At 42.4% G+C, this 16,027-nt stretch overlaps 1 protein-coding gene across 1 annotated transcript in view; it reads right to left on the bottom strand.

Annotated features, from left to right (window-relative positions):
- Window positions 1-13,063: 13,063 nt before the first annotated feature.
- The window catches only part of CFAP299 (cilia and flagella associated protein 299), a 499,375-nt gene continuing 496,411 nt past the window's right edge, over window positions 13,064-16,027 (bottom strand). Inside the window, exon 6 of the mRNA XM_090034761.1 lies at window positions 13,064-13,191. Coding sequence (XP_089890887.1) covers window positions 13,135-13,191 — 57 coding nt within the window. The 3' untranslated portion in view covers window positions 13,064-13,134. The remainder of the gene's footprint in view (window positions 13,192-16,027) is intronic.

The following is a 16,027-nucleotide window of genomic DNA, read 5'->3' as shown; positions in this document are numbered from 1 at the left end:
TGCAAGAATGTGTAATAGTGTTGTTTGGCACCACCCGTCCTTAATTCGTATACGGTTCCTGTGTACCAATCTAATAGTAGCTGTGATCTGTACCCCAGATGTCAGGAGATGAAGTGTCTCTCACTGCGCATATGCATAAATTCTAGTTCTATTTCTCCTGAATTGAAGAGAAAGTTTTTAACGTTGACTTCAATCGACTGTAAGAAAGCCCATAGCTTGTAATTCTGTGTTGCTTGCATTCTAAGTCCCCAAACAATAATTATTGGGCTAAGTCTGGTGTACTGAGACAGAACACCCACTGAAATGCAGTTTGAGAAGGCTTAATTCCTATGGATTCTCTGCTGAGACAGTCAACAAGCAATTGGTGAATACAGTACGACCTCATTATCATAATTCTCAGTGGGACTGGGAGAAAAGTTCATTAGAAGAGGGTGTTCACTATAGCAGGCAGAAGGCAAGGCAGGATGGCACCTTATAGACTTGTTCAGAGAGGCATGAGCTTTTGTAGGCTACTGCCTACTGTGTCAGATGCTATGAACCCACTATAGTAGGGTTAGTTAATATGCAGAATCACGATAATAAAAATTAGTTCTTTCTACAGGGACTGTCAAAAGGTGGTGGTGGGGGAGGTGTTATAAGCAGGGTTTGTTATAATGAGGTTGTACTCTACTAACTGTCATGGTAATTCTTCATGGCATGGTCTTGTGGTGGTATGAGATCATCAACCTGTTCTACATAGGACGCTGCACAGCTGACAGTGAGTTCAAGCCACTGCTGGCCTGAACTTTATCCCAGCCAGTGAACTAGAGTGTGTGGAGTGGTCCAATAGTCCCTAGCTAATCCCTCCAGCTCTAAGGGCTTCTGCTTAAATAAATCTTAAATGTAGGGTTTATTGGTTATGACCTAGTACATAGGTAAAATTTTGGCAGAAAGAACCTAACCTTACTTCAAATTAATGTGACTTTGTGATAGCAATTTCTTACCCACACTAATAATTAATTGTACTCTGCTTGACATATTTTACATGACTATACATTTATCCTTATTCTTTACAGAAAATATTGCAGGTTATAGTAATAAACAAAGCAAGTGTGGTCTTTCGTTAAGGCAGCTCTTATAATGTCAGGATGAGAATGGGGGGGAGCAGGGGGGCAATGGCAGTTGGCAGACTCTCATTTACAATCTTAGTACCTGACTGTTCCTTCTCTCCTCCAGCTGAGTACAACTACTCATAGAAATAGTGACTGCTTTTCATGAGTAAAGGGTCTGTAAGTTCTTGGGGTCTTACTCTGTCATCATCCTTTTTGGTACCAAAAAGACCAAAATGTCTTATTTTGAAAACCGGACTCTAAAATGTGATTGAAACCACTGGGCATTTTGCTACCAACTAGTGGGAGAGTTTCCAAAATACCTAATTGATTTAAAACCTCAAGTCTCATTTGAAAGTGTCTGGGACTAATATTCTTAAGCACCTTGGCTGCCTTGAAAAATCTCTTCTTTAAATGGGAGCAGATTAAAGCTTCAGTTTCAGTATATAATCTTTACACATTCAGGGCCAAAACTGCCCTATTGCATTTCGAGTGATACTGGGAGAATGATGCAGGGAGGAATCTGGCCTTTTTGTTAGAGAACAGTTTCGAAGAAGAGAGATTGGTTATTAAGCCTGGTGTTCTTGGTACCTTTCCTGGTACCTTTCCTTAGAAGGTGTCACAATTTGGATACACTAGATTGGAAGCACTCAAATTTAGCATCCGTTTTTTTAAATACTCATGCATAGACAGCAGCACATCCAGTTCTAGAACCAGGTTGCAATTCGCAGTTTGTTGGGGGGGAAAAATGTTCATGAATAGCTGAGCATTCATCATGAATACTCTGAACAGTACATAATCATCTTTGGCTGGCTGGCAGACGGACCACTTTTCTATCATGGCAACTGTGGTTTATGTTTTTTCTTTCAATGTTTATTACTAAGATAAGGGCACATTAAAAGGAGGCGGGGAGAGACAGAGAGAGAGAGGCATGGAGACCTGGCAAAGTGAGAAAATAAGTTCCTTTAAAATAAAATATTTGGGTTTGAATAAATTGTGGTTGCTTGGTTTAGATTCATAATAGTTCCCCATATAAAAATGTCTTGTGGTAACCTTTTCAGCTCGATTTCTTCAACAGTGTTTTACAAATGGTAATAAGGGCTCTGGAAAGAAAATGTGGTTTGGTTCTCTGTGGATATTTCAATAGTGGTGCTACTTCCAGAATTGAACTGTCACCCCCTTAGGCTTTTCTAATACAAACTGTAGCCTCTGTCTGTCTCCCAAGAGAGTCAATGAGAGCTCTGCCATAGGCTGGACACTAACTGCCCATTGACAGCAATAGGTTGAACAGCATAATTACTCTAGTAATTTCATAAGGAGCCTAGCCACTTCAATATGTTTGAATGTGCTTCCTTCCATGAACAAAGAGGTGCTAATTTCTGATGGGATAGCAGTCTCTTCTGGTTTCCATTTAGTTCTTATCTATTATATATATTAAAAAAAATATGCAGAGGACTGAGCTAAATGTATAGCCTGTGTAAGCCAAAGAGGTTCATTTAGGAGTTCCACTTAGGACCCCTGGAAATAAATCAACAGCACTTGTACTGGAGGATGAATCAGGGCCAGCACTTGGAAGAAGGTAACCCCTACCTGCAGATTGGACAAAACCCAAAGGTCACTACTTAGCAATGGCTAATAGCAGCTGGCTGTAACAAAACACATCTGCTTGTGTCAGGATGGTTTCTATGAGCTAAATTTTGCCTGATTCCTAGACAGGTGTGCAATGGGAGTGGATGGGGAGCAGGGTACTAAAAGTTCCTTCACTGTGTAAGATTTAAGCATACATATATTTAGGGATGCATAGAGGGTGCCAAGAATTGATTGACATGGAAACCAATCAATGCTTCTTAGTTATTTCTCAGAAACAAATCCTCCAGCAAGCCTGTTTCTTTTATTTTATCAATAGAGGGTAAAACCTGACAGTCAGGTCTCTACTTAGAGCCAAATCTTCAGCCAACTTAAATGATGCCAGTCCCCTTGACTTCAATTCTTGACATTATTTTACTTCAGCAAATGATCTAGCCCTCTTTTTTTCTTCCCATTTGACTTAAGGTAAAATTCTCATGAGAACCAATGAGAGATTTTTCCTGATACAACAGTTGACTCAAGTATCATGAACAGTCTCAGGGAGTGGCCCTAAGCGATGAAAAAAGAAGGTGCACTTTAAAAGTCAACATACACTGCCTTGTAGTATTCTTCATTTAAAGTAAAGTAGGCAGAAAGGGCCTAATCTTGTTCTCATTCAGCATAATTTTCTCTATTAGCCATAAAGCTTAATCAGGATAGGATTCCATATGTGACACAGTATGCTATTAGGGTGGTATAAATCATGTTGGATAGCTGGATCAGATCCCTGCCCACTACAAATCGATGTAGCTCTATTGACTTCAGCTCAGCTTACATGCACCAGGTAAGTTTCTGACCCTTTAAATGCAATAACGTGTTAATCACAAATGTTCAATTCTGGCCTATCATTACGACAGGCACAAATGGGCAGTGGATTTGAGCCCTTGTATGCCACTAGAGAAATCAATTGGAATTGGACACTCAAATACTTTCAAGGATCTGGTACCAAATCCAATCATGGTCTTAGAGACCCTGGAAGGCTTCAATTGACAAAGTAAAACCAGGTCATTTGGAGGAAATGAAGAGTTAAGGTGCGGGTTGCTGTGTTGCTGCAAGACCAGTAAAAATGACTAGGGTGTTGCAAGGTCTAGTCTGAACTTGGTGGCAGTTTCATACATATTTTGAATTTTTAATAGAGATGACTACTAGTGGCATTATTTTTTTCTCTGAATAAATAAAACATCACTGCTTTGGTTTGCCAAATGCAGCAATTCAAAAACATAATCAAAGCAACAGAGTGGAATAAAAGCTTACCCACCTTTCCTGTGTTTATAAAAACAAGACAAACACGTCACTATGATACACTGACCAGCTTCAAGTCTCAGAGTTGAGTCCAACTTCCTGAACTGCTTCTTTGGAATATCTAAATAAACTCATCTGTCTTGCTGCACAGAGTACATATCATCTGGCCACAAATGGAAGAACCATGTCTAAGTCAATGCACAAGTCATTGCACATGACAGCCCCAGAAGCATGCAAAGCTAAAAAACATAGAGACTGGAAGAAATGTAACTGCTCATATGTAGAGGTAAGTGTAGGGTGACTCCAACAAACTCAGCAGAGTGACCCTAGAATAACACCCTAGAATAACACCAGTATAAGAGGGTAGGATTTTTTGTGATATCTTTTATTGAACCAACCATATAGTTCAGAGAGTCATTGGACAAAATTGTGGGCTAAATAGCTGAGAGAAGTCTCCATGTAAATGCAAACAGTCTGCTTGGAGGGATGGAGGAGAACTGTGAACTAGTAGTTATCAGGAGCCATTACAAGACATAACAAGTGCAGTAGATTAGGCAATCTGGTTAGTGACAGTGACACCAAATGTGTCATGAAACCAAACTGTGGTGTGAAACCAAATGTGGACTTTCATGACTACAACAACACTTCAACTTTACCATTATAAAATATGAGAAATCTGCAGATATTTTATTACTTTTTTTACAATCAGAATAAATAGGAAACATGCAAAAGGGTCAAATTATGCCATAATGATCCTTCACAGAAACGCAACTGCAAGGACACAAGTTTAGTCAGCCTCCATGTGTCTCTCTGAGGTAAAACTGGGTTTCAAAGCATAAGTGCTGGCTTTGGTTTTTGCCAGTGGGTGCTTGCAGGCATAATCCTCCTCCCCAAAATGGTATAAAGTGGTATTGAGCCCCACACATACCCAGAAGAAGCAGTGAGTTAATTCAGCCTGGCTCCACAGCATCTGTAAAGATCAAATGCTTTAGTGGGGCTTTAGTAGGACCTTTTATCTAATCACTGATTGAATCAGCTTTAGCTAAAAGCCCCCAAAAGCCCCACCGAAGCTGCAGAGCCAGGCTGAAGTCATGTGCTGCTGCTTCCACAAAAGTGCTTTATAATTTTTTTTATCCTGCAAGTGGCTCCATGGCACTCACTATTTTTTTTGGGGGGGGCGTGCAGAGTACCCACAGAGTCAGCACTTACAGTTCAGAATATCTCAAATGAAATCTTGGCTAGGTAGACAACAACCTGAGTATTCCTCCTTTCAGTTGAGTTATATTGTGTTATCCTTGGAGGCAGTGGTGCAGGTTACCCATCTAGAATTACTTTCAGGCTAGGTCCTTTCATGTTCCTTATTTGCCTTTGTGGCACTTATGCATTGCCCAGTCACATTTTAAGCCAGGCGTGTGCAAAATGCGGCCCACAGTCCAGATGTGGCCCGCCAGGCCATTCTATCCAGCCCGTGGGGCCCCTAAAAATTAATTGGTGGCATTGGGACTGGCTGGGGCACAAGAGTGCCAAAACTGCGAAGCTGTGTGGCTGATCCTCCGAGCCTGCTGCCAGCCCAGGGTTGCTTTGCTCTGGCTCAAACTGCTGCAGTCCCAGTCACCTCCACATGGTTGTTTTTCTGTGCTGTAAATGACTCTGCCATAAGATAGTACTGTCCCCACAAGAAGTTTTAGCCAGGGTGAAACAGACCTGAGCTGGCACAGGGCATGAGGAGGGGTCAGTCACAGGCTCTGGATGTTGGTGTTGGCCAGCAGAGGGATTAGCTGGGGCATGAGAGTGCTAAAGTGTGGGGCTAGTCAGCAGGCAGCCTCCGCTCTTTAGCACTCTTGTCCCCCAGCCAGCCCCTGTCACCATCTACATGTGTGTTTCCACAGAGTTAAGTACTCCGCCATAAGACAGTACTGTCCCCAACAGTATTATCTTACAGTGAAGTTAATTAATAATACTGCTGCATGTGTAAATGGTGACACTTTAATGCGGGGTTAGTCAACTCCACAGTAATGCACATGTGTACCCAACCTTAATTCACTTTAAGCAGTCTCTTTCAAAATACCTAAACAGTTGGCTTCAACCCCAACCCAAAATCTCTGAGGGATTAAGAATGTAACATTTGAGACACCCTCCTGGTATCCTTAAGGGCATTTCTTCCCTTTGTAAAACCACACAGAAGTCAGGGAGAAGAGCAAATCACAAACATGCTCCTTATTGGGGAAAAGAGAATAACTGTCTTTTTGCATAATTAAATGAATTTAGGCCTGTGCAAAGTGGCTGGTATTTGCTTTGGATTCGGATTCAGCTGATTCAGGGGGGCAGTGATTCGATTTGGTGATTCGAATCACTGTCCTTAATTGATTCGGCCAAATCAGTGGAATCTCTGAATCACATAGGCCTCATCGGCTGCTCCCAATGGCTGCCCCACTCACTTCAGCTCCCAGCTCTTTGGACTACACCCCTGTACTCACCGGGTGCTGCCGGGCGAGGGGGCAATCCCCACTGCCCACACTGCCCCATGCCATGTGGGAGGCTCTGCCATAAGCCTGACCCCCCACTCTCCCAGCCCCCCTGCCATGGCTGCCCCGCTTGCTCCAGCTCGAGCCCTTTAAAAACAAAAAAGCCTCTACTCACCAGCTTCTGCCCAGTGGGGGGCAATCCCCTGCTTCCCCGCACAGCCCCGTGCTGCATGGGGGACTCTGCATGAGCCCCCAGAAGTCCCAAGGCTTCTGCAGGAGCCAGTAAGTCCAGGGGAGGGGGTTTGGGGTTTTTTTCTTAAAGGGCCGGAGCTGGCAGCCATGCGGGGTGGGGGCTGGGACAGCAGGGAAGGTTGAGGGGCTCATGACAGAGCCTCCCATGTGGCATGGGACACTGGGGGGCAGTAGGGATTGCCCTCCCACCAGGCAGCAGCTGGTGAGTAGGGTTTTTTTTAAAGGGCTGGGAGCTAGGGCAGGCAGGGCAGCCATGGGGGGGAGGGGCTGGAGAAATGGGCAATGATTGGGGGGCTGGGGGAGCAGGCAGAGGATGGGGCCTGGTGGGGGTCCCCCCATAGTCCCCTCCCCCCTCTTCCAGCCCCCCCCTTCCCCACTCCCTATTTACCAGCTCAGAGCCTGCATCCCTGCTGCAGCAGGTGGGGACTGTCCAAATCACTGAAGCTCTCTGAATCTTTTCTGAATTGATTTGGAGAGCTTTGACCCAATCTGGACTTTTAAATTGGTTCCCTGATTTGATTCAGATTTGGAGAGTTGGCCACCGAATTGGGTCTAACCTTATCCGAATTGAATCACCACCCAAAGCTTCACACAGCCCTAGCCCTATCAATGTATGAGGGGTACAACCAGCTCTCCCACTCAATAACTGCCAGTCATAGAGTCATAGAGTCATGGACCGGAAGGGACATGTAAGATCATTGAGTCTGGTCCGCTGCCACAGGCAGGAGGTTAATGAGCTCAAACTAGCTCAATGAGGTGCTTATCTAGCCTCCTCTTGAACACCTCCAAGGATGGCAACTGCACCACCTCTGCTGGGAGTGTGTTCCAGGTTCCAGTTACACTTACAGAGAAGACGTTCTTCCTTATGGCCAACCTAAATCTTCCTTCTATTAGGATGTGACCATTGATCCTTGTCCTCCCAAGAGGTGCCTTCCTGAAGAGTTGCTCCCCCAGATCTTGGTGTTTCCCCCAACATATTTGTAGGCAGCTATCAAATCACCTCACAGCCTCCTCATACCCAGAGTGAATAAGCCCAGTTCCTGGAGTCTCTCCTCATAGGGCCTATTCTTGAGGCCCCCTAATCATGTGGCTGGCCCTTCTCTACACCCTCTTGAGTTTTTCCGCATCCTTCTTGAAGTGCAGTTCCCAAAAGTGGGCACAGTACTCCACTTGTGGCCTCACCAATGCTGAGTAGAGAGGGAGAAGCACCTCCTTGGATCTGTTGGTGACACATTGGCTGATGCACGCCAGAGCTCTATTTGCTCTGCTGGTGACTTCCTTGCACAGGTCCCATTCAGATGCTGTGCCAGCCACTGGGCTACTGCCTATCCAATAGTTGCGGTGCAGGTTCTTCCTACCCGGATGAAAGATCTGGGCCTTTTCCCTGTTGAACCTCATCTGATTCCAATCAGCCCATAGAACCAGTCTGTCAAGGTCATCCTGGATCTTTACCCTATCCTCTGGTGTGCCTGCATTTCCCCACAGCTTGCTATCATTTGTAAATTTAATCATAGAGCATTCCATGTCCTCATCCAAAGAACGTTAAAAAGCACAGGTCCAAGCACTGATCCCTGTGGAACACCACTGGAGACAGTCCTCCCATTGATTACTAATCTCTAGGACCATTATCCACCTACCTCACTGGTCCAGGCCAGTACCATCCAGTTTAACTGGTAGAATTTCATGGGAGACAGAATCAAAAGCCTTACTGAAATCTAAGTAAATGATGTCTACCTCATGTTTTTTGTTCAGCTGGTTAGTTACCTGGTCGTAAAAGGATGTCAGGTTTGTCAAGCATGATCTACCCTCCACAAAGCCATGCTGGCATTTCTTAATACCCTGTAAGCGATTGTAATTCTAACAATTTTTTCAAAAGTTTTTGTTAGGACCAAAGTCAAACTGACTGGTCTGTATTTTTCAGGGTCATCCCTCCAGCCTTTCTTAAAGATGAGCACAACATTGGCCCTCTTCCAGTTGTCCAGGACCACCCCCGAGTCCCACAACTTTTCAAATATCTTCACCAAAGGCTCTGCTATGAGTTCAGCCAATTCTTTCAGGACTCTTGGATGTAGGTCATCTGGCCCAGCAGACTTGAAAATGTCCATTTGTTCTATGAGGACCCTCACCTATTTGGGATTGATTTCATGTTGTCTGTAGGCTTCCCCATGTTCCCTGGGCCTTCTGGAATACCAATGTGAAGTATTAATTTAGGAGCTCTGCCTTTTCGTGGCAGTCTTGGTGGCCCTAGAACTCCTGTTCCCAGTGATTCCACCCCATCTACACCTTCTTCACAAATGCAGTTGAAGTCAGAGAGCACAGTGGGTTCTAGGAGGTGGCAGTCCTCACTCACTCCAGGGAAGTCTTCATGTCTAGGCCCCTGCTGCTGACTAGTTTGGTTACATGAAATCTACTTTAACAGACCTACTACTACAGCATCTTCAGTCAGCGTATCTGCCTCAGTCAGCTTGCCTGGTACCAGGCCCAGTTCCACACTGTCATCTCCACAGAGCCAGTTCCACACAAAAATCAGAAGCTAAACAACCCTCCCCTGCAGCATGAATCATAGCCCAGGACGTAGCCTTTTCTTCATTTATTTTTTGGGGTTTGCTACCCCATCAAAATCCAGTAGTATAAGTCAGTGTGACTTGCTTTCCCCAGGCCAAGTCATTTAGAGTTTTTCCTTTCTTATATTATGTTATTTCCAAAAAAAAAAGAACAGGAGCAAACTTGAAGCAATATATCATAAGCACAGTACAGAGTGTGCCAGGGCAATATTACAACATGCAGAATGAATCTGGCTATAGCTAGTATTCACTTTTCTTCTACAGAGGAAATTTCCTTTCTGTTTAACCCTTTTTAGCTCCCAGGGTTACTGTTATATACAAAGAATAGCCTTCTTCTGGACAGGGCAGTGTGAAGAAGCATGTACCAGGCTGTTGTTATATACATTCATTGTGGCACTTGATCTGTCTTCTGTTTGTTCAGGTGGCCAACACCTATCTACTGTTTGGGAGTGACTTCTCAGCATAACTCTTCTGAAGGGCCTGACCGTCATATGTTTCTCTAGTCACTTTTGCTGTGGGAACTGGGATAATTCTACTTTCAGCTGAGAGGGGATAAAACAAGCCTCAAGGTAATGATGGCCAAATAACAAGAGTGATGTTTTTCTTCTTGTAAATAGCGTGTACTATACACAGGGCTAATCTGCATGGTTTGAGTACATTCTGCACCTGTGTTTTTGTTTTCTTTGTAGTGGGAACTGTTGCCTGGCCTGCAGTGCTTGTTCCTGCCTGCCTCTCAGAGAGTCGGCCACGCATTTTATTTATTTTAATCTGCATTCATTTTTTTCCTGTATGTTGAAATTCAGAGTTGAAATAGGATTTTATTCCATAAAATGCTTTCACTGATGGCCAATAATTGTGAACACTTTTGACAGCAGGGACAGAATATGTACATAAAATGAAGGATTGTGGGAATACTGTATCCCACTAGATATCTTGGTAGCTGGTTACTGTAGATGAGGCCAATTATTTGTACCTTCCATTCTTTGTTTCTTTTGCTCACCTTTGTGGACATGAGTTGATTGTGAGCTACTGCCACAGTTTTGATTCTGAGGGCATGTCTACACATCGCCCTCTGGTGACATAGCGACCCACTATGTCCCTGTATGGCACACTATGGCAACGTAGCGATCACATGTGTCTACATGTGATCACCAGCTACATTGCCATAGCAGTGTGGCGCCCAGGTATAGCACACCACTATGGCAACATAGCAGCAAAATCTAACCACGCACAGTGTGCCACGGCACAGTGACCACCCATACTGTGCTAAAGCATGGTGCTGTAGCAACATTGCTGTACAGCAATGTGTAGACATGAACTGAGAGTCCTCAAATACTATTATGGTTATCCAGCTATTAAGGCTCAAGGATGGGCCTAGCTTCCAGGCCTTCACTAGGGCAGAGTGACTCAGGACAGCTGCTCTGAGCATTGACTTGGTGGGGTGAAAAAAATCAGCTGCCACTGGCAGCCTCATTCACAATCATGATCACAATTGTGACTTCAGTAATGGTTGTGCAGTGGCAACCAGAAGCCACCACTGCTCCTATGCTCCACATGACTGGCCACGTCATTACACTGCTGCTAGTTTTTGCCTCTGTTTAAGGTTGCTCATAGACTAGGTCAGAAAAAAAATTAAGTGAAACCAATTTCAGCAATCACGTTATCTCACCAGAATTTCATTTATGAGAAAAATTGGGGACTGGAGGCGTGGTGGGCAAACAGTCAAAGCTTGACATTTGAGGAACAAAAAGGGTAATTTCTGTCATACTCTGCACAGTATTAGAAAAGAATTCTTGTGGATGATATCTTTCATTGGACAAACTGTATAACTGGAATAGATATAGGCAAGCTTTTGGGCTTTTGGGCTTTTTTTGGTCTGGGCCTTTGTACATAATGTTATATTGTATTATAGCATGCAAAACTAAAATGTCTCATGTCTAAGTTGACTTAGAGTAGCAAAAAGGGGCAGGCAGGACAAAGTGGGACAAGGAGAGGGAGATGTTAACCAGAAATATGATGTTTCTTTTCAGCTTCACATTTGTAAAACTATTACTAAGATCCAAGATTTAAGCACTACATAAAAGGAACCAAAATATAATTTTCTACAGATGACCCCCCCTAGAATCCATAATATATACACAATATTATTTATAGACCTTAACTTCCTGTAACAAGCTTAAATATACTTCACACATAAAAAAGCCACTAGTAAAACTACTGCTTGTACAGGCCCACTCCTAGTGCAATATAAACAGAAAAATTATTTTTCCCATCCATGCTTAATATAAACTCTTGTCCTGTTGTGCTGAGTGCACCCTGTCCTGTATCTTCAATAACTGTCATAATCCATGGATTTTCTCTTCAAAATAGACTGGATCAATTTCCATTCCCCTTATATTTATCACAGGCCGTAATTTCAGGCTAAATAAGTGCATGCTCATTTCTACTAAGAAGTCACAGAGTGCAGCAGGGACATTCAAAGAGCTTTCATGTGGTGATCATTTCTTGGAAAACTATTTCCTTGATTACCACATGTTTGGCATGTCATTCTGACTGTGTGTCTATGCTGACAGCAAAATGACATGATGCTGGGAAGATGCAGTGGTTGATTTTCAAATAGGAAATTATTTAAAAGAGTTTTAAAGTGTTGAAATAGCTGTTAGGGAACCCTCCTTGTCAGAGAAATTTAACTAGATTGCAGGAAATGTGGTGGGGACAGACAAAAAATGCTTAGGGACAGATTTAATGTGCTCAACACTGGCCTTGAGGCTAGATTATTTATTGAGATGTTTTAAGAATTAACCTTGTTATAGGGACTATAGTTATATTCTAGCACTTCAGACCTTTAATTAGTTATCATTCTCTTGGTTCTACTTTTTAATCTGACTGCATGCAAGATACTAATGTTATCAGTTACTTTAAGGACCATGACATTGACCCATGGGCTATGTTGGAAAGGAGACTTCTCCAACAGTGGTCTCTTTCCACTGGTCTACTGAGCAGTAGGAGATTTTGTAAATTTAGTAAATTCCATTCTTAATCATATTTACTTTATTTTTATTACTTTTGATTAGACTCCTGTTTCAAATTAAAAACTACATGAAATCAGAACTCCTATGGAGGCCAGAGTCAATTGCAAAGAATGAGGCTATTTTTACAAGCACCTCAGTTGTATGGCTTTAAAGACACACAAGACAATTATTCCTCTTTCAGTGGTACATTCTCTGATCATGACATGAATATGTACAGGCTGCAATTCAAAGCCTGTTTGAATCCAAATATCTTTCTGCTTCCCTGCAGGCACAGGCATGGTGTTCTCCTAATCTTGTGGTAATTTAGCAACATCAAAAGTGTTGATTTATGGGACATAAGGTGGAGAAAGCTAAATTCACCTTGGAGAAATGATTTCCGCATATTTGGGAGTTTATTTCTATTTACTTTTATTTCATCTCTCTTTTTTTTTATAATGTTTTATTTTTGGATAATATCCTTCACCTTCCAGATAATTAGGATAATTTCCATTCCACATTCCCAACTTAGATTTATTAGAACTTTAAGATCTGATTAGACCAGAAATATACCAATTAAAATGACCTTTGTTCATTTTCTCTCTCACAAACTTCTTATCTGCTGGTTGCCACTTATCTGTGGGGGGTGGGGAGTGTTGTCTTCTCTACCTTGAAAAGAAAAAATATTAAACCTTTCAGGAGAGGCTCAGAGAACTGCATTCCCTTTTGCAGTTCATTTGCAGTGCTTGCTGCCCACTGGGGTAAACGGCCTTTGGTGGGAAGTACTATAGTAGAAAACAGTGAAAAAGAAATTCACTTACCTTGCTATTTCCAGGTCTTGCTTTGGTCAAATCCAGGTGGGAGCCTTGCCTCACTGCCATTTTTGGCATCATATGGACCTCCCTTTGAACCCCTCCGGAAGGTCTTTCTCTGCCTCCATGAGAATCTGGTGGAGAAGAAACCTTCATCATGGGGACACTTAGGAGTCCATGTGCCTCAGAAAAGGGGGCTACTGCTCAGACTGGACCCTGACTTTCTTTTTGAACAACATCTCTCTGAGTCCTGTGTATGGGAACCCAGGATGCTATCTCAAAAGCAAGAAAAATTAACAGGGAAATCTGTTTTCCTCAGGTCTGCACATGATGAAACAGTGTGAGGAAGTCAATGTGGTAGAAAGCTTTCTGGCACAGAGAAATGGGTTTGCTGGGGTTGCACCACTGACACTGAAAGACTGTTGGGATATTTATCATCTTTCCAGGAATCACTGCACCCTGTCCTAACTTCTCCATCACCCTTGCCAGGGATTGGGTACTTGCGAAGAGAGCATTCTTCACTTGGAATGTATCAGCATGCTACGAAAGGCAAGGTCAACCCTCCCATTCTCCACTTAAGAGTTTACCACATGGTCAGTACAGACACAAGTTGAGATATAAGTGGATGCTATGGTGACACAAATGAAAAGAATCAGGCAAAAGCAAGAAGACAGGACAGTGACCATGGAAGGAAACCAGTGGAGAGATCCGGGTAAAGGATAAAATTTATGTGGGAAAAAACGTGAAAGAAATAAACTGGTCCCACCACCTATAACCAAAGCCTGTATAAAACCATCATTTGAATTTGGGAGATATATGTACACATCTGTGTTTCCCTTGGTATCACCAGTTTTTAATTTGTCTGAAGGGAAACTTTACGCTTTTAATCAGGACCAAACTTCAGGCTTCTTCTGATAATCATGCATCATGATTCAGATTATGTGTTTTGCCCAAATTCCTTCAGAAAGATATAGAAAGATCTAAATAAAGGTGGATGGATATAAAATGTACATTTTAGGTGTACCTACATGTCACCCTATGGTGATGCTGTTACTGCACCATGTTTTAGTACTTCCTTTTGGAACTTCCAAATGGAAGTACTAAAGCATGGTGCAGTAATCACCCATAATGTACCATGCCTGTGGCACATGGTTAGTTTTAGCCACTACTTCACCTTAGTGGCATGCTAAAACAGGGGAGCATGCCACTGTGGTAAAGTAGCTACCAGTCATGTGTAGATTCACATGATCACTATATCACCATAGCGTGTCGTATGGAGACATAGTGCATTGGTACGGTGATGTAGGATGACATGTAGAAGCACCCTTTGTGTATTAATTCGAAATACCTGTCACTTGCATGAGTGCACAAGTGTAACTTTACTGACTTCAACAGGCTACTTTTGATTTGCCTTAGCAGGAGTGGAGGGAGAATCAGGCCTTATGTTTTTATTACAAATCAACAAAGCCTTTTTTCAAAAAACATTCCAGATAAAATGCATTGTAAGATGTTTATGTTTCTATGTATAAGTCTCAAGATGCATAGCGTAACAGATGTATGTCATGTTGCAAAACTAGGGGGAAAAATAATAATAACCCAGTAAAAAAACCCAATAATGATTTTGAAACAAAACTATAAATATAATGCTAACTACATATATTGTTTATCTGTAATATGTCACAATAGTGCATTTCTAAGATGGTGTGTTATGTTACAATGCACTGGAGTGTTTCATCCCAGAGTTGGCTGCATTTCAGTGGTGAGTGAAGGGATCATGGTGTAAAATTTGCTTATCTCTTGTGACATTTATAGGGTTTTGGGATGAAGTGTTATCCATAAAAGCAAGATGTTATTATAAGTCATTTTATTATATATGGAAATTGTATTTAATTTTTTACTGGAAAGAAAACAGCCTCTCTCACAAATTATTGCAGCTTTGAAGTAACAACTTTCACTTTGTACTTGTTGGAACACTTCCTCTCTTCTTAGTAAAGGGCCTTTTACTACATAAACTGCTAAATCAGAGGTTCCCAGCCTTTTTCAAAGAGTAATGTTTGTGATGGATTGATGGACTGATGGATAAACCCCACCCTGTGATGAGGCCCAGCCTAGTCATGTTATTTCTTTCCTTTATCTTGCCCGTTATAGATTAATGGATTTATGGCCAAGAGAAACCATTATGGGAATATGTCCTCCTACTCAACAAAGCCAGTGGAATTTCACTCAGTCATTTTCTGTCTTTGATTACATAGATGTATAGAAAAGTAGGACTGGAAGCAACCTAAGGTTGTTATCTAGTCCAACACACTGCTCAAGGCAGGATCAACTGTATCTGAACCATCTGAGACAAGTGTTTGCCTAACCTATTCTTAAAACCTTCAGGAACAGCCCTCCTACACAATTACAAGGGGTAATGTGTGAAACATCAACAACATCTTAACTTGCCACAGGTAAATCTTCTGTTGATGCAGGACAGTATCCTATCATTGCAAGGATAGGAAGCAGTCTTTGAAATATGCTCAAGAGGATCATGGAAGAGGATCATGCCCTGTGCCACCGAGGAAGGCAAAATCTCATAAAATCCATGCAAATTTGACTATCGGGCAAAATTCCTTCTTAATTCCACCTGTGATTATTGGTCTGACTCTAAGTAAAGGAGCAAAATCTTTTATCCAGGAACCATTCCTACTCTCAAATCATCCCCGATCAATGCTCAATTAATCTCTTCTTGAATCTTCAATGCAGGACAGCCCACAACTTCCCTATGCAGTCTCTACTACCTCAATGTTCTAACAGTGAAGAAGTTTTTCCTGATAGCTAATCCAAACTTACTATGCTTCAATTTCAAGCCACTGCTATGTATCTTAGTGCCTGCAGTGAGAAAAACAAGTTGTTCTCCCTCTTCTTTATGGCAGCCCTTCCAGATACTGGAAGACTGATGCAATTCATTGTTTGCCTTTTCTGCAAGCC

The sequence above is a fragment of the Crocodylus siamensis genome, chromosome 2 (genome assembly GCF_052110815.1).
Source record: "Crocodylus siamensis isolate JL-2025a chromosome 2, ASM5211081v1, whole genome shotgun sequence".
In the NCBI taxonomy this organism is placed as follows: Eukaryota; Metazoa; Chordata; order Crocodylia; family Crocodylidae; genus Crocodylus; species Crocodylus siamensis.
Note: the sequence above shows the minus strand (reverse complement) of the source record. Positions and strands in the feature narration are given on the sequence as shown.